We start from the raw sequence: 19,559 nt of genomic DNA, 5'->3' as shown, positions 1-19,559 counted from the left end.
CGTTAGGTACTATAGCTATTTAAAAAAATTGTAATTTGCAGCTACAATTTCTCCAATTCTAGCTATTCCCCTGATTTGTATATTTCAAAATTTGTATAATTCAATTCTTGATTTTATAAATTCAGAATTTTATATATGTTTACCTAAGCTATTTGTATATGAATTATGAAAAATTCATAATAAATTATCATGTTTGTATATTGGTGAAAGAAATATACAAATGAAATTTTGAAAAGAATTTAAATGTATAAATACAGAATTTGTATATACTTTACCCTATTTGTATATTCGCAAGCGAAATATATAAATGGGCAAGCGAAATATACAAATCGTAACTTCCATAGCAAATAAAACTATAGCTATGAAAACAATTATCAAAACTATAGCTATAAAACCTTATTATGTTTGCTATTTTCAAAAAAAAAAGAAGCCAAAAGTCAAAAGTAAATGGCTATCTACTTTTGATTTTTGAAGTTTGACTTTTAAACCGCTTAAAAAAAAGCTTATCTAAACACTTCCCAATTTCTTGGTTGGTATTTAATAAATATAGTATTATTAATTATTGTTTCTATGGTAATTTGATTTTTCTTTCTAGAATATGTTAGACAAATTTAATGTAAAAAACTACATCAATAATATGATTAGAATTCGAGGAGGCTGGCTAAATCCTATTCCTTTCTTTTTTTTCGTGAATGTAAATGTTGTTGAATTGTTAGGAATCATAGACAATAGTGCTCAGAAATTGATAGTCTCTTGTGGATTTTTATTAACGCTAGTTTCTGGGTGCATTTGTAGCCTATAAAAAGGGTGGATAAAAGATAGTAGTATTAATATCCTTTCTTCCACATGTTGTCGTTGAAACAAAATCCGTCGTAGCAAATTTAGAAGGTGATATAATATCACATTATAAATTAGAATAGATAGACTAATTGCTGACCGTTTAGAGTAAATTAAAAAGTGGTTCTCCACTTTTCCCTCGCAACTTCTTAATTTACTATGGAGGATATTAAGCTGAACTCTATCCATTTTTATGACAAATCATTTACCTTTTTACTTAAACGAAGAAAAATAAGATTATTAAAGAGAGATTAAAAAATATATCAAGGGAAACACAATATAATTTGTACGTATGATTATAAAAAATGGGATTGACAAAGCGTAATTTGTTTTTGTTCTTTGTTTTGGTTGTTCTAGTTGTTAGCATTGAGGCACATATTAAGGAGTTTGATGAGGTGTGGAAGAAGCGAGCCCAGCAAGCAAAGAAGGCCGCTCGACATGCCTATAATCCTAATCCTAATATTGTTGCTGACCATCTTAACTACCAAGTTGACAAGTAAGTTCCCTCTCATTTCTTCCTTTTTATTTTCCCTGTGCCAAGTATTTTTCAGAATTCATTCCATGTGAAAAATCCTGTAGGTAGAAACTCTTCATTCATTGGACAATGTCTCGTATGATTATTTACGTGAATTCAAGTTGACCTCTAACCTAAAAGTTCTAGTTAAAACATGCAATCTCTAGATGACGTATAATTGTCCTTTTAGTCTATTTCCGCTTGTACTTGTTGATACGGCTACATATACCTATGGAAATAAGTTAGGTTCAAGATCTATTTTTTCAATATGATATCAAAGTACAAAGGACCAACCAATTCTTGTTTCACTCAATGTTAGGCCTCCATATTATCTTGTTCACACTCAAGTTGTCAAGTATAGGCGTGCAAAGGTGTTACTAGTCCCACATGATCGGAGAATAGATGACAATTTGTCTCCTTACATGGTCTTGGACATTCCTCACAAGTTGAGGCATATATAGTAAGAAAGTTAAACCCAAAGTTCATTTCTTTATCACCCTTTTCATTTTTCTATTTGGAGCCGGGTAGGAAATTAAACATGCAAGTTGAATGCAACATTTTAATCCAATAGGAAGATTCAGGTAAGTATTAATCTCTCCGTTTAAAAAAAAATGGTGTAGTTTCCTTTTTAGTCTATTTAAAAAAGAATTGACCCTTTTCCTTTTTTGACAACACTTTAACTTCAACTTTCCGATTAAAAGTCATTTTGGTACATTTGACATAACTTTAATTTAGAACCACAAGATTTAAAAAGTCTTTTTTTTTTCTTAAACTACGTTTCAAGTCAAACTAGATCATTCTTTTTGAAACGGAGTGAATATATAAGGGACTATTATATATGATAAATTATGTACATATGTAATTGACTGACTCTAAATTTTGAATCTACTTCTGAATTTGAAGGGCTGTACGAGGCAGCAATAGCAGAAGAAGGGACCTGCACAGGTACAGCGGAAAATGCATGGCTACTAATCCTATAGACCAGTGCTGGAGGTGTGATCCAAACTGGGCTCGAAACCGCATGAAATTAACAGATTGCGTCCTTGGCTTTGGCCGCAAGACGACGGGAGGCAAAGGTGGAAAAATCTATGTGGTAATGGACAACTCAGACAACGAATTAGTTAATCCTAAGCCGGGCACATTGCGCCACGCTGTCATCCAGCCGGAGCCACTTTGGATTATATTTGCTAAGAACATGGTAATTAGGCTTAACCAGGAGCTTATCATGACAAGCAACAAGACGATTGATGCTCGAGGAAGGCAAGTTCACATTGCTCATGGTGGTGGCCTTATGTTACAGTTTGTACACAATGTGATTATTAGTAACCTTCACATTCATGATACTAAGGCTGGTAGTGGTGGGTTAATTAGAGACTCTGTCAGTCATTATGGTTATCGATCGAAAAGTGATGGTGATGGAATTTCAATCTTTGGATCAACAAATGTTTGGATCGATCACATTTCCATGTCCAATTGTCAGGATGGTCTCATTGATGCTGTTGAGGGTTCCACTGCCATTACCATTTCCAATTGCCATTTCACCAAGCATAATGATGTAAATCATCTCCAAATTCCAACTCCCAAGTCCTATCTACTTGATTTTGTTTTTTCTAATCAGAATGAAACACAAAAGTTTGATTTTTTTTTGCTAAAATTTTGTAGGTCATGTTGTTTGGTGCCAGTGATACTGCCTCAGGAGACTCTGTTATGCAAATCACACTTGCATTCAATCACTTTGGGCACGGTTTGACGCAGAGGATGCCGAGAGTTAGATGGGGATTTGTTCATGCTGTCAACAATGATTACACACATTGGCTTATGTATGCTATTGGAGGAAGCATGCATCCCACCATCCTTAGCCAGGGGAATCGTTTTATCGCTCCTCCAAATCCTAACGCCAAAGAGGTAAACACACGAAAAAACATTAAGTATTTCTCACCAACTCTCCAAAACAGCACAACGGAACACGTCTAATAGATGACTGGCGTATCACGTATGCCCAATTTTCTTCCTCTGTGTAGGTGACCAAAAGGGACTATGCACCCGAGAATGTTTGGAAGAATTGGGTGTGGAAATCACAGGGAGATCTTATGATGAACGGGGCATTCTTCGTAGAATCTGGAGATCCAAAACATGCATTCTTGAAAGGTCCTGATATGATCACCTCCAAGCCAGGATCATTCGTGAGCAGCCTGACGCGTTTTTCAGGCTCTCTCAAATGCATTGAGGGGAGGCCTTGCTAGAGCATTTTCAGCCTCAGCAACAAAATAAGATGTTTGCATTTCAAATAGTACCTATAAAGTGTATAGAGTTAAAAATCTACTCCCTTTCTCCTCTTATCTACCAAGTTGGTAGTTGGACTGAGGGAGAATGAGTGTGAGTATTGTACATTGGCTTCTATAAGTTCTTCAACAATTTTGTTTTTCGTGTATTAATATAGTAGAGAAATATTAATCAAATATGTTGTTACTAGTTGCGGTGATTATTTTCCCTGACTAAGGACATTCAAGAGGGAGTTGCTCAAATAGTGAGCACCTCTCACTTCACTTTCATCCCAAAGTTGTGAGATCGAATCACCAAGGGAGTAAAAATAGTGGGAGCTTCTAGGGAGGGATAAAATAAAGAAAGTTGATTAGAGACATTGTTTTATTACAACAGTGTCCTCAGCTTCTATACATATACATGTAACTGTTTTGTGATGGTTAAAATTCATTCCTGTTATAAAATCCCCAATCAAGCCTTGGATGTTTTTATTATTGATAAGTAAAAAGTTAGAGGTTGCTTCCTTTATTAGAATCGGGTGTAACTAATTCATAAATATGAAGCTCCCAGAATAAGCATCTAAAAATCTACAAATTTGCATGTTGAAATAGATAGTGAATTGAGAGAATTCGTCAGCATAAAGAAACTCACCAAAGAAACAAGTGGGGTTGAACGGAAAACCTGCACATTGCAATCTCTCTATGCCTCCGTGGACGCTTCATTGCAGAAAGTTCTATACGACTCCCTAAATAATCAATATAAAAGAGAAGCAAAATTTGCTTTGAAGTACCTCAAATTTACATTTGAGATTGCACAGAACGCTGAGAAACCAAATAATACCTACACAATAGTCATAGCCATGAAGCATATTCATCAAGGTCACAAGTCAATAATAAGTCTTATGGAGTTCAACAAGGAAAAGAGTTAAGTGTAAACCAAATTACAAAACATTGTCCAAATACATAATATAAAATGAAAGAAATACGGATCAATACAGGATTGGAGTGACCCAAATTAGTGGACAAACATGACTGAGGGACATCACACACGGCTATAGTGAGGCTCGAAGCTGTGCCATTTGCTGAACTAAAAACTCCCATATCCAAGCCACCCCCTTCTACTTAACAGATATATTTTGAACTCCAGCAGCACACACCTTTGAAAATTGCAAAACAAACTGATACAAATTTATAGAACAAAAGAGCAAAAGCCCTGGAGGCCAAAAACATATAGAGCAGAAATTCAACAGCTCTAAAGAGTAAAAGCCCAAGAAACCAAATGGCTTATTAATAACTAAACTGGATCAGATCATTGGATTTCCAATTAATCAAAGAAAAAGTCAGGCAGTTAATAACTGGTTATAATAGCACAATGGCTACAACTAACTTAGAGCCCAACTCTACTGGATTCAGAAAGCTACACTGTGCAGTAAAGAAATCTTAATGTAGCTGAACTTATCATTTGCTAACTTATCCTGAAATTGGGAAGCAACTCCCATAAAACACGACTTTTAACAGAAAGATAAAATTTACAGAAACCATAGACGAATAATATCACCATGAAGCTGTATTTGACATTTGAGATTGAAAGGAACACTGAGAAGTTACACAGTAACATGCCACTTCAATTGGAAAACATAAGCATTACACTAAAAGGTAATGATACTATCATCCATTTATTATAGAATAATTTCAAAACAAACATCAGCATCAAGCATCATACGTAGATTAGGATAGACAGTAGAGCATCAACATCGGATGACTTGTTCTCTCCCTTTATTTCTTCTTTTCTGCTAACCAATTTCAGTTCTGAACCTACTATAAATCTAAACATATACATAAATCTATATATATAACTTATGGTGCTCAACAAGGAAAAGGGTTTTGCATAAAATAAATTATGAAACATTCTCCAAATATACATAATATAAAATGAAAGCAAGAAATACTGATCAATACAGAGTTGGAGTGACCCAAATTGGTGGACAAACACGACTGAGAGAAACACCGTTGTAGTGAGGCTCAAAGCCGCCATTTGCTATGTTATAAACACCCATATCCATGCCACCCCCTTCTTCATAGGAGAGGTATGATTCCACAAAATCATCAGTATAATAAATATGGTTGGGCTTGACCCCTGGAGATTGAGAAGCCTGTACTGAGATAGATGCGTTAGCACCCAAAAAAAGAGCTCTGTCCCCTACTTCCTTGGTTTCCCTCAATCTTCCAGCGGCTAAGTCAACCTCAAAAACTCCAAAACTTGTTGTCCCATAAGTTTCACCATCGTTATCATCGTCATATATTGGTGTTAATGAAATCCTGCTACTATCTTCTCTGATAGGTGCCCTACTTTTTACACCGTAGCGCACAACTACAAATAATGATCCCATTGATTCTAGGATATAGAACTCGTCTCCCTTGTAATGGGGTGGTAAGCTGGCTACTATTTGAGTGTGAGTGGGACTAGAACCAGTAACATCATAGACTAACACACAACCACTCCAATCAACTGCATAAAATTTTTCAGTATAATAGACCAGATCACTATGTATATGTTTATAGGGAGAGTTTATGTTGTCAATCCTTGTCCATCTCAAATCTCCTGGCCTCCAAAAACTGAAGAATTTCATATTTCCGTCAATCACAGCGAGAATATAGTTCCATGTATGAGAAGGACTAGCTGATAAAACTGCTTTGTGAAAAAAAGTCCATGGATAGCCTACCTCATGGTCTTCATAATCTTTGGTGGTATTTGGATGGGGCAATTCGATCTCAACACCCGAGAAGGGTTGTAGCAGACTTGTTTCACTCTCATCTTTCCCGGTTGTGATTAGCCATCCCATAGACTCTAGACATCGTTTTCCTATGCCTTTCAGAATCCTCTTGTTTAAAATCATGCCATTGTAGAGGCTGAAGAATTTTCGACAGGAACTGTCTTTATCCTCCTGATCCTCTGCTAACATCAACCACGGAATTCTAGGCAGGTCGCTGTTGAAATTGTCCTTGGTGGCGGCGCATTACCAAGATTTGCAAACGGCCCCAAAAGAAAGGTAGTCCTCAATCAAATTTATACGCTTTACTATTAGAACCAGCAGATCATACTGAAGCTCAGACCAATTCGACATCCTGGTGCTTAATATCGGGAATCCACTCAAGTTTTTCTGTTTTGGTTGAAGAATACACAAACCCTATAACAAGCCGTATATATATAACTGAGAGAGATATCCCAATTAAGGTCGGATTCTGAGGACAGAAGCACACTTCAAACACTAATAGGAATCTAATTTTGCCGACACACACTGACACCTTTCCCTATCCTATTACTCTTTCCCAAAAGAATTTTACTAGGGTTAAATAAATAATTTAGTAGTATAATTGGAACATAATTTAAATATACCATAAGTAAAAAAAGAAATCGGTAAATTTCATAAATTTTGTACCAAATATTGCTAAAATTTTCATTTACATCAAATATTGCCCAAAATTAGCGCTACATATACGGGAACAAAAATTATTTTCAATAAAATTGTCATATTTATCTATATGTAATGTATTTACATATACTTCTTTCTGTCTCCCTTTAGTAGTTATAGTATCTTTTTTAGAGTTAAATTATAAAAATACTTTGACGAACATTTTTATAATGTATTTTTTCATTGCATTGATATGCAAAAATTTCCAATTTATAGCATTTTTTTATGATTTTTGAATATCTAAAATTTTATTTTAAAATATCTAATTAATATAATCTAATTTAACTTTAAAAAATAATCAAATTGATTTTATATCAAAGACGCATATAAGCAAGTGAATCTTTATGTTCCTATATTGCTTTATTAATCTCTTTTTTTTAAAAAAAAAGGTGTTTGACAAATCAATAAAACGATTTTCAAATAGAAGCAAAAGTAGTTATTCTGCAATTGAAATTAAGCTACAAATTTCTGCTTCTTAAAAAAAAATTGAAGCAAAAGCAGAAAATTATTTTTTACAAGATCAAAATATTCCTTCCATATTTACATATTTACTCATACATCCCTTATTAAATAATTAACATATCTCATAACTTTGGTAAAAGTTTCATTTAAGAATTTTATTTTTATATAATATTTTATTTTTACTTTACGTTTATTCTCATTACTTTATATCTAATATTTTTAATTATATTTATAACACCATATTACTATTAAATCAATATTTAATTATTTTCTTATTTATCTATGTATAATATTGATTGAAAAATTGACTATGTACGTTTCAATTCAATAAAAATAAATGTTTGATTATTTTTTTTATAATAGATATTTTTAAAAAAAATCTATCTATAGAATAATATGCATATTAAAAGTACATTGATACTTGTTCTTTTTCGTAGTTTGACATTTGAAAGCATTTTTTTAAAAAAGATTAGTCAAACACAATTTGATTATCAAAAACATTTTTCAAATGAGTTAGTCAAACACAAATTATTATTTTTCCAAAAACACTTTTCTAAAAAGCTATTTTAAAATACAAATATTTCTAAAAATAAACAGATTTTAACAATAATGCCAAACATGCATCTCAGCTTTATAAATTTCTGCAAGTCAAATAATGGCATAATAATGTAAGGATTTGTTATGCCTAGGTTAAGTAATGGTGGAATTTTTATTCTGAAGTTTAAAGTTGTTAAATTTTTAAAATCAATTATTAAGAAAAAAATGTTTTATATATTGATTTTAAAATATGCAACCCAAAAATAAAAAGGTGTTCAAAAACTTTTTTGAGATTTCACACAGAATAAATAGCGACGTTAGAATCCTTTTATATTGAAATCAACACATAAACAATCCCTACTTGTTAGATTATTGTATTTAGATATTCGACCATCAATCATTGTAATTGTCTCTATGGAAAGCATACAAGATGATGAATTCTCAAACAAATGTCAAGTGTGGCCTAAGTCAATAAGAACACAACACAACATGAAGCTTTTTCTTAACATAGAATTGGGACATAGTCCGAAGGAAAATATTAAATTCATAGGACATGAGCTGAGAAATGACTTTCACTACAATTAAACCATACCCGTATCAAAAGGCATGTTGATTCTCCTTTCCCAAGTTTTCCAATCTCCCCGTAATTTGACACCGAGATAGCTTGTGAATTCCTTTAAAATTGTGCATAAAAATCAAACGTTTCGAACTATAAAGAGATGTGTAGGAAACTCCTGGCCCCTTAAAATATTAGGTAATTATTTTACTTTGCTAAAGTTAAGAAGCTTGTAATTATTTTTAATTCCTCTGGTTCTTATTCATTGAATTCAAATTATCGGTGAGAATATGTTGAGTCACTTATTTCATTGGGCCAAGTCACAAGATCAAAATTGGTCCAAAATCCACCAATTTCAGGCCCAATCTTTCTAACCCGGCTCAATTTGCTTATTTCCTTAACCCACGCGCAAACTTTCAGCTAACAAAATAACAGACGCTCCTGTTACGTCCCGCCACATCACAGTGAAAATTTGTGTCCGAATAGGGACGGAAGGGTCTAGAGTTGTGGAGAGGTTTCCGAAAGACTCTTGAACCCTTTAGATTATTCAAGAAGGCTAGAGAATTCTAGGGAATTCTCTAGAATAACTTAGAAGACAATGGAAGGCCCTAGATAGTTTCCAAGAAAGCCTTAGAATTCTCTAGAATGTGTAGAGAATTCTAGAAGAGGGACTAGATATTTTCTTGGAAAGCTTTAGAATTTCCTAGAATTAGTAGAAAATTCTAGGAAGGGATCAAAGTATAAATAATTTAGAAATTTGTAAAGTAAATATTAATTACATTTTAGTCCCTAGGAGGTAGTATAAATAGAGGTGTCCCTCATTTGCAAGGCACCACCATCCAAGTAAGCAAGCAACCAAGCAAGTGTAAGCAATCTTCCAAGCTTAATACAAGTCTTCTTCCAAACTTTCCAAAATTCTCTAAGTCTTTTCTTTCATTCTCTTAGCGATCCAAGTCTTAAAGGGTTTACTTGAGCTTACAAGATCGTGAAAGATTCGTGAGTAAGTTGTCAAGTGCCGCTCGAAATATTAGTGAGACTCTAAGTTCGTGACACTCCGCTCCCGCATTCTCTTCCTCACTTCGTCTCTTCAGAGAAGAACGAACCAGACGATGTCATTGAACCCTAGAAACCATACGAACCCAAGAAACCATATGAACGAAACTCATCCCATCTCCCCTCGAATTCGTTACAGAGTCAGCCCACGAGAGCCACAAGCCTTCGTGCTAGAAGCTTCTAAAGAAGGTTACGGGGCTCGCATCTCCTCCATTTTTCTCAAAAATCTGCTGTAAAATTAGTACGAATTCACATCCACGGATAGAGCTCTCAGTTTTCATTCACAGTTTTGATTACCTTCGAAGAAGGTATGTCTCTCATTCCTATCTCTAAATACTATTTTCTTGATTGATTTGTACAATTTTTCTTATTCTTAGCTCTTAATACTTTTTCTGTCTGTGCTAGAAGTTTCCAAAGAAGGCTACGAGGCTCGCATCTATTTGATTTCTCGAAAATCTGTGCCAAAATCAGTACGAATTCATACCCAAGACTCACAACTAGAGCTCTCAGTGTTCATCCACGGTTCTCAGTGTTCATTCATTGCCTTGAAAAGAGAACAAGGTATTGCCTTTTCTTTCTCTTATTCCTATCTTATATTATCAATGATAATATTCATAATGTTTGTTTCAATATCAAGTTAGTAAAGTTATGCAAATCAAGAAAGAGGAATCACAAAAAATTCTTGTTTTCTAATAACAAATGTAAACCGGATAAGATATATGTTGGATCTAAGAACATATATTTTATCCAATTTGTAATCACAAGACTTACACAGCAGTAAAGAAAAACACGTCTGCTCTAAGTTACCTAAATAGAAACTTTCTGCGAACAATTAAATTTGTGAAACCAACTGAATAAAAAGCAAGTTGAATCGAACTAATCAATCAGTAATACAAATGTCCGGAGATTCCAAAGGAAACATCCATTAGAATGTCTTAAGGATAAATAAGAAAGATACTTAAGATGGATTATGGGACGTGCACAAGATGTAGTATAAGATAGGTGTGGGAGGTGTGGCTGGTGATCAGTTCTGTGTATAGGTTTTGCTTTGTTTGTAAATATTTGCCTTGGTAATAAAATATCTCTAGTTCCCCCCAAAAAATAATCTATGTCCAATTTTAGGTGTCGCGGTTAATTTTTAATATGTATTTTTGTTTTTAACTTGACCGAAATTTTCATCTGTTGTCGATTTCTTAGGGTCGTGCATGAGTTCGGACTAAAACTTTATACATTAAAGATGTTCTGGCAATAAGATCCCAGAAATTGAAAAATGAACAATGAAAAATGAAAGAAAAAGAAATATCAACCATAATTGCAGGAACGATGATATGAAAAAGTACGGTTTACCTATGAATATTCTATTTAATACTACTATGATTATGCATCTTTATGTTCTCTTCTATTATGTGGTGTTGTTCTTCGATTTCATTTTCTTCTGTGAATCGAACCTTTGTCCTAGAGATGTTTGAAAATAAGTTTCGCTAATCTAATAATTTTAAGCATTAGTGTACATGTAATTCTATAATTCCTTTAACTGGTAGTCCGGACCTTTGATATCATTTTTGTAGAAATTCCACATCAAGATATAGGCTGGTATCCCTAATGCTTCCTTGATGCCTACACTTTTGGTATAAGAGTGACTTGAGTATAGTTTATGGGATTAAACATCTTAGCAGTAGTAAAGAAATCAAGGATAACACTTGTAACCTCTGCTCCAATTATATTCTAAGCCTTCCTTTTTTTATTTTTTTAAAGAAGTGGGCATTCAAGCCTTACAAGTTTACAACCGTGCACCTTAGAGATGTGAATATCATTTAAAATCTGGAATATTTCCTCTCTGGTTACTCGTCCGATCAAATCCTTCTATTAGCAATACTCAGTATAGGACCTGCTTGATGTTTTTTTTTAAAGAAGTGGGCATTCAAGCCATCACGTCCATGTACCATAGAGATGTCAATATCATTTAAAATTTGGAATATTTCCTCTCTGGTTAGTCGTCTGATCAAATCCTTCTATTGAGCAATACTCAGTCTAGGACCTGCTTGATGGTCATTGGGTTAATTGCTGGCTCAAAAACCTCATTTTTCGTAACTTCACCAGCGAGACAAAATATAACGTGTTGGGTATTAGTCTGAAATCCGTTATCCTAAAAATTCTTCATAGATTTTAAACTTGGTAACTTCTTAGCGAATACCAAATTCATTCTCAGCAATTATTTCTGCTAGAGAATAATTTTTCAAGCTGTAACAGAATGGCACAACTTTAATGAGATTGAATACTTCTTATATGCACCTAAAACACTTATAAAAGACTGAAGAAAACTTTATCAACCACAAAATGTTTTATATCTTAGAAAATGAGGAGTTCATTCCTTACCTCTCAATATGAGCTACTGATTAATCACTATCAAATAGTTTTTCCCTTACTTTTCTTACTCGGTTCTTTTCATAGTACTCACAAAGCAATGGTATGGTCTGTTCTTGTATGGAGATACCTTCGATTTTAACTTTGAGGATTTTTTGACATTTGAGTATCAGCGTTATATGACTATTTTTTACTGATTTCCTTGATTAAATCCTTTGCTTAAGATATTCTGAAATGTCTTATTAGCTGATATAACCTTTCAGTGTTCACTATGATTTTCAATTCAGCTTCCAACATTTAGTTGAACAGTATTGCAGGAACGATGATATGAAAAAGTACAGTTTATCTATGAATATTCATACACCAATTATGATTATCGAAACTTCAAAGAGAAGAAAAAGGAAGGGGGTACAAAACTATAGAGGAAAAGTTAAAAATATTCATTCAATCATCTAAATTAGAGCATCCAAATGGGAATGGAAATAAAGTATGTTTAATGAGCAGAGAGGTCTCAAGTTTGAGCCTCAAGTATGAACTTGTCCTTTTCTCGTGTAAAGTAATGGCTTCGAGGACAAATAGTTTAGCATGTGATGAGCTGTTGTCCTATAAATGTTTGAAAAAAAAGCTTCGCTAATCTAATAATTTTAAGCATTAGTGTACATGTAATTCTATAATTCCTTTAACTAGTAATCAGGACCTTTGATATCATTTTTGTTGAAATTCCACAGCAAGATATAGGCTGGGTTTAATTTTAGTTTTCTTTTGTAATGATTGTTCAGTTATGTCGGATCCTTCTAGAGCTATGTACTTTTGAAGAATTTGACACATGTATGACTACATTTTTGAGGGTCCGAGCAACATAGAATAGAAGTGGTCTGGCAGTCTAATGCTTCCTTGATGCCTACACTTTTGGTATAAGAGTGACTTGAGTATAGTTTATGGGATTAAACATCTCAGCAGTAGTAAAGAAACCAAGGATAACACTTGTAACCTCTGCTCCAATTATATTCTAAGCCTTCCTTTTTTTTTTTAAAGAAGTGGGCATTCAAGCATCACAACCGTGTACCTTAGAGATGTTAATATCATTTAAAATCTGGAATATTTCCTCTCTGGTTACTCATCTGAACAAATCCTTCTATTGGCAATACTCAGTCTAGGACGTGCTTGATGTTGTTTTTTAAAAAAGTGGGCATTCAAGCCATCACGACCATGTACCTTAGAGATGTCAATATTCTGAAATGTCTTATTAGTTAAAATAACCTTTCAGTGTTCACTATAATTTTCAATTCAGCTTCCAACATTTAGTAGAACAGTATTGAATCTTGGATTTCAGACTTATGTTATCTGTTGTTTGGTCACGAAAAATTAGAATTTCAGCAATCAGTTTGCTGTATAATTGAAATTGACCATTTTGGTTCTGTAAGAACATTTTTCAATTCACAAGATGTTAATGGGTAGACTGTTATTACAAGCTTGTATAATATCAAGAATGGATTGTTGATATCATGAATAGGGACTTTTAAAGCATTTCTCATCTACTCTCTCATAAAACCTTCAGCGAAACCCCAAACATGGAGCATGAAAAGAAAGATGAAGAATCGAAGAGTAACCGCTTGAACTCAAAAGTCTCCAAAGCGGAGAAAAAAAGGGTTTGCTTCCACTGAAACGAGGCAGAATATACCTTCAATGGCATCAAAGGCCATAACAACCAGGTTCACAGAGAGTTTCAGGACTTTCACGGGAATTTTAAGCATAGCTGCGACACTTGCAAAAATGTTTTTCCAAGCAAACTTGACTTGGAAAATCACATGTCTTGTTATCATGGTACGTACACATTTTTCTAACAAATTTTTGCTTTAGTTTCTTACTTTTTTAAAAAAATCTTTTTGGAGGTCTACTTTCATCACACATCTGGCAAACAAACCTTTCCTGGAATGCCCATTTAAGCACCTCATGACTAATCAGTATATTGTCTATTATACTCCTCCCTTCAGTGAATGCTGACTGTGAAGGCCTAATAATAGTACCGGATCACCTTCTTTATTCTATTTGTAAGGATCTTCATGATGAGTTTATAGAATGTAGTACAACAGAGATTTCTTGATAAGTGTGATCCTTTGCTTATGCATGTTACCAAGAGTTATCTTCTCATCTCATTCTAATTGTTGCTTCGGGTGTTAATAGAATAGTGTCACTAATTTTTGCATTTTTTAATTATGGCACCTCTACATCTGACTTTTGCTTGACAGGTAACTATTAATGTTCTTATAAGACATTGGGCAAAATCTAGAGAACAAGAAAGGATGCATAGTACTTGATCAATCTTCAAATGTGCCCAAACATTAGTTGATGCTGGTTAGACAATGCCTAGATGTAGAAACCATTGGGGTTCATTAGCCACTCTATAAATGGTTGATGTTGTGTGCTTATATTTGGTGAAGCCTAATGCTTCCTTAGTTCCTTGGTGCTTTTTTTCTAGACTAATAAGGCTTGTTACTGTTGGACTAACTCAAAGATGAATTCTGTGACTCTCCTTTGTGGGGGAAGATTTAAGTAGCAGCTTAGACTTTGGATTGGAGAGTTGATCTCTGAAGTGAACTTCTTAACACATTCTTTGATAGTATATTCGCAGAGCTGATTTTACTTTCTTTATAGCTCAAGTTTTAATTGTAAATAACTTCATTTCTCCCATATTTATGTTCCATCAAGACTAAACAACACAAAAAAAAAGATAGGTGTGGAAGGTGAAACTTCAAAGAGAAGAAAAAGGAAGGGTCACAGAATTATGCAGGAGAAGTTAAAAAGATTCATTCAATCATCTGTAATTAGAGCATTCAAATGGAAATTAAAATAAAGTACGTTAAATGAGTAGAGAGGTCTCAAGTTTGACCTTGTGTATGAACTTGTCCTTTTCTTGAGTAAAGTAATGGCATCGAGGGCGGATAGTTAAGCATGTGAAGAGCTTTTGTCCTATATCTGTATTGTCTGTTCTTGTATGGAGATAACGTCGGTTTTAACTTGGGGGATTTTTTGAAGTTTGAGTATAACCGTTGTATGGCTATTTTTTTACTGATCTCCTTGATTAAATCCTTTGCTTAAGATTTTTTTTTAAGATTATTAGCTGATATAACCTTTCAGTGTTCGCTATGATTTTCAATTCAGCTTCCGCCATTTAGCTGAACAGTATTGAATCTTGGATTTCAGTCTTCAGGCTTCTGTTGTCTGTTGTTTGGTCACGAAAAAAAATAGAATTTGAGCAATCAGTTTGCTGTATAATTGGTGTTAAAATTGACCATTTTGGTTTAGTAAGAACATTTTTCAATTCACAAGATGTAATAATGGATAGGCTGTTAGTACAAGCTTGTGTATTGCTCTTTACTTGAGTGAGTGTCCTTTTGATAATTAGTTGAATTTTCTTAGAGTTAATAACTTTCATGGTTGTCAATTTATTTTTTTTATAGAAAGTCAATTAACTTTCATTTTCAATTCAAAAGTCACTCAACAGTCAACTATGACTTCTTTGCATAAAAAGTCACTCAACCTATTTAATTATTTTTTTCCTTAAAATTTGTTGACATAGAATTTTAATTTTTAACCAAAATTTTAAGAATCAAATATATATCCATTAAAACCGTTTAATGATCTGACCCGCTAAAAATATGATATTGAATTTTTTATCTTACCATTAATTCCCTAAATCATTGTCTCTTGTCTCCCCCATTCTTTCCCTCTTCGTTCTTCTCTTTTCTTTTTTAATTTCTCAATTTCAACCTCTTCTTCACTTATCAATAAATAATATATCAACCTCTCTGTTTTTCTTGGTTTTTGTTTTTGAAGTTTCTAACACTCTGTTTGGATCACTGTTACCCATTGTATTGTATTGTATTATATCGTTATTATACCTACAATGTTTGTTTTGATTGTTACTTAAAATGTATTGTATTGTATTGTTAAATTTTGTTGTTACGTAACAATGAAAACCCTCATTTTATGGAACAACCAATTTGGTGTGTTTTCATTGTTACTTAATTTCTTTTTCCAATTATATCTTTACATAATATAAATGGCCAAAAGCCCCCCTAACTTATAGTCGGATTTCCAATTACACACTCATACTTTACGGGGGTCCTATTACCCCTCTGAACATTTTTTTTTACTAATTTTCTCACCCTTATTTGTTGACATGTCCACATAAACCAGATATAATTAAATGTTTGTTTACACGCACTGCCACATAATGACTGGACCCCAGAGCCCACGAATTTCCCTTAATCTTTTCATTTTCCTCTTTCTTTCTCTAAACCCTAACCTTTTTTCGATCTGACCAAATTCACCCCCATTTTCTTCGATCTGAGATTTTGTTCCAATCGATGTTTGCTGGGAAGGTTAGGGAAGGTTCGTTTAGCTTTTTTCGTTTGTTGGGTAGAAATTTTCTCTAAGTAAAGGTTAGCTCTTTTAGTTCTTTATTAGCGATTTTGAACGATATTGATTATTGTGTTTGATTAGGGTTATGAAATTGACAAAAAAAATGAAGAGCAATAACTGGGTTTTGGTATAATAGCATTCCATTGTTCAATTTATACCATATTATCTTCATATTGTTATCCATGTAGTGTTTCCTTTCTCGTTTAATTTGAAGAAAAAATTAAATTGAAACTACAGTTGAATGCTTTGACAAGTAAATTCAAGTTTTAAGCTGATTTGGGAGAGAATGAAGGAATATATTGTTGGAGATTTGTCAACTATTAGAAGAATTGAGAAAAAGAGGAAGAAAAAGAGAGTTTGATTTTGGGAGAGACGAGATAATACCGTTGGAGATTTAATATAGCTGATTTGGACTCACAGGTGTAGTTTTCTTCAGCTTTTAACGTTTTATTTTCTGTTCTTACATGCCTAAGGGAGTTGGTCTCACCTTCTTGGACATGTCAGCAAATAAGGGTGAAAAAATTAGTAAAAAAAAATGTTTAGGGGGTAATAGGACCCAGGGGCGGACCCACGTTGGTTCCAGGGGTTCACCCGAACCCCCTCGGCAAAAAATTACACTGTATATATAAGGTAATTTTCTGTATTTATGTGGATATATATATATTTTGAACCCCCTCAATGACAAGGAGAAAGAGATAGCCTAGTGGCAGGTTCCTTGAAAATTAAGTCTCATGTTGAGGGTTCGAATCCCAGCATTAGTGTTTTATTTTTTTCAGTTCCGTTTTCACGTTTTTTATAGTTTTTTATTTTATAAAACATGCTAAAAGTGTGGTTTTAAACCCAAAAAAATTCAAGGGTCCGCCATTAAAACTAAATACTACCAGTTCCGTTTTCACGTTTTTTTTAGTTTTTTATTTTATAAAACATGCTAAAAGTGTGGTTTTAAACCCAAAAAAATTCAAGGGTCCGCCATTAAAACTAAATACTACTACTTTCTTGAAATTTTGTTTTGTTGGCTTATATATACACGCTTATACTTTTATTTTTCGAACCCCCTGAACGAAAATCCTGGGTCCGCCACTGATAGGACCCCCGTAAAGTATGAGTGTGTAGTTGGGAATCCGGCTATAGGTTGGGGGGGCTTTTGGCCATTTTCTCTATTTCATAATACTATTTTACCCTTTACCTTATATTATTTAATTCTAGTCAAACCTCCTACCCTAGAATAATTAAGGATATTTTAGTAAATTTATAAATTACAATACAATACAATATAGTCAAATCAAACAATAAAAATGTTAGTAATAAACAACAACAAACAATACAGTCTAGCCAAACATTGTATCTACCCTACAATACAGTACAATATAATACAATACATTATGAAACAATGAATAACAATGATCCAAACAGAATGTAAGTAGTATTTTTTGTTAAAGGGTGCTGCTTATTTCGTGACATTTGACAGTTGAATGGTGATTTATAGGCAATATACTGTAAAGGTGATTTAAAGGCAATATAATGTAAAGGGACGAATGGAGTTGCAATTGAGAAATTAATTTACTGCAAATTAATCTTGATGGGCATCGATGTATATATATTTGGGGGCTGGTGAAGATAGGTACGTAGCAGCCAGGTGGTGGGGATGTTGTTTGATAGCCATAAAACTACGAGGATTTTATAATGAAAAGTATTACTTTCTTGGTCTTAATTTATATGACACTATTCAATTTAACATAAAAAAATAAAAATAAAATTATCTATAGACGGATCAGGCTTTATATACATATATATTAAGAAAATAATTTTAAAATCAAGTTTTCTTACTATAAAAGATAAAAAAAATATATATTTTTTAAAACCGATTAAAAAGGAAAATATATGGGGACAGACGGATATATTTTTACGTTTTTACTCAACTAATTGTGGAAGTCAAAGGTTACTAAAACCAGTGGCCATGCAAAACCATTACTATGTGCTACAAGAGAGAGCAGACAGTGGATTTTTATCCATTTGGAATGCTCTCTCCAATTATTCTAATCACCATTTGACAAGTTTCATTTTAACGTTTATTTTTTTAGTATAGGTAAAATGGACATAAATAGCTCAACAAGAGAAAATTTACAAGGGTATGAATTTACATGAACATTTCGTTGAGACTATGATATTTTCTACAGGCTGTAGTGTATTCAAATTTCCAACAGTTGTGACCAATCTTGGGAAATGGTGTGGTACGTTGTTCATGTCGCTAACAATCATTGTCATTGAGTAAATAATTCAAAGACCTGCTGAAATCATCGTCTCTGCCCAACTAGTTTCTATATTGAAAGCGCTGGAAATCTTATAAAAATACTCTTCACTACCTTGTAAGGAATTTTCATAGCTTAATTAGGCGTGTCAAAAGACACTATCCTTAAGAATATTTCACCCGATATAAATGTATTCATGATTCAACAAATTCTTTGAGTATAAAACTAGAAATACAGAAAATCATTTAGAAGAAAATCGAGCACTCAAGAAAATGGAGTAGAAGATTTTTGGTTTCTTTGTTTTCCACTCTTCCAATGTCAAAGGTCCAGAAATCAAGTCTTAGTTTTAAGAGCAACTTTCACATATAACAAATATAAAAAATTGTATGTTATAGCTATAGTTTGCATAATTGCGCTCCATAGCAAATTTTATGTTTGCTATGGAGCTTTTGATTTGTATAATTCGCTACAAACATCTAATTTTATACAAATTGTTCAGTTTTGTATAAATTCATTTATACATTGTAATTTGTATAATAAAATTTGTATCCGTATAATTATAAGTGTATAGGACAAAAATATATGTATTTGTATTTGTATATACACTTTTCTCTCACTTTATACAAACAAAAACATATTTTATACATTTTATACCGAAATGTATAAAATGGCTAATTGTATGCCGAATCATATGGCCAAAAAAGGGGATGTTTGTTGCGAATTACAATTAAAATAAACTATGACTATAACATTTAATTTGAATTAATAATTTGTTATTTCATACTATTTTCCCTAGTTTTAACGGCTCACGGACACCATAGTGACCAA

The 19,559-nt window shown here is 33.2% G+C and overlaps 1 protein-coding gene, 1 long non-coding RNA gene and 1 pseudogene across 2 annotated transcripts; 2 read left to right on the top strand and 1 right to left on the bottom strand.

Moving 5' to 3' along the window:
• The first annotated feature begins 1,103 nt into the window (after nt 1-1,103).
• LOC125858591 (probable pectate lyase P59) lies at nt 1,104-3,646 on the top strand. The gene is made up of 4 exons (XM_049538418.1): nt 1,104-1,333; nt 2,255-2,906; nt 3,014-3,256; nt 3,373-3,646. Exons 1-4 carry the CDS (start codon nt 1,143-1,145, stop codon nt 3,592-3,594), a joined length of 1,308 nt encoding a protein of 435 aa, XP_049394375.1. The 5' UTR covers nt 1,104-1,142; the 3' UTR covers nt 3,595-3,646.
• A 1,884-nt stretch (nt 3,647-5,530) lies between these two features.
• LOC125858592 (putative F-box protein At5g55150) lies at nt 5,531-6,954 on the bottom strand (annotated as a pseudogene).
• Nucleotides 6,955-10,113: 3,159 nt separating this feature from the next.
• On the top strand, nt 10,114-14,757 carry LOC125858596 (uncharacterized). Its single transcript, XR_007445757.1, has 3 exons — nt 10,114-10,254; nt 13,616-13,881; nt 14,307-14,757. It is a non-coding gene; the product is annotated as an uncharacterized LOC125858596 (long non-coding RNA).
• Nucleotides 14,758-19,559: the final 4,802 nt, after the last annotated feature.

Source organism: Solanum stenotomum, chromosome 3 (genome assembly GCF_019186545.1).
Source record: "Solanum stenotomum isolate F172 chromosome 3, ASM1918654v1, whole genome shotgun sequence".
Classification (NCBI taxonomy): domain Eukaryota; kingdom Viridiplantae; phylum Streptophyta; class Magnoliopsida; order Solanales; family Solanaceae; genus Solanum; species Solanum stenotomum.
Note: the sequence above shows the minus strand (reverse complement) of the source record. Positions and strands in the feature narration are given on the sequence as shown.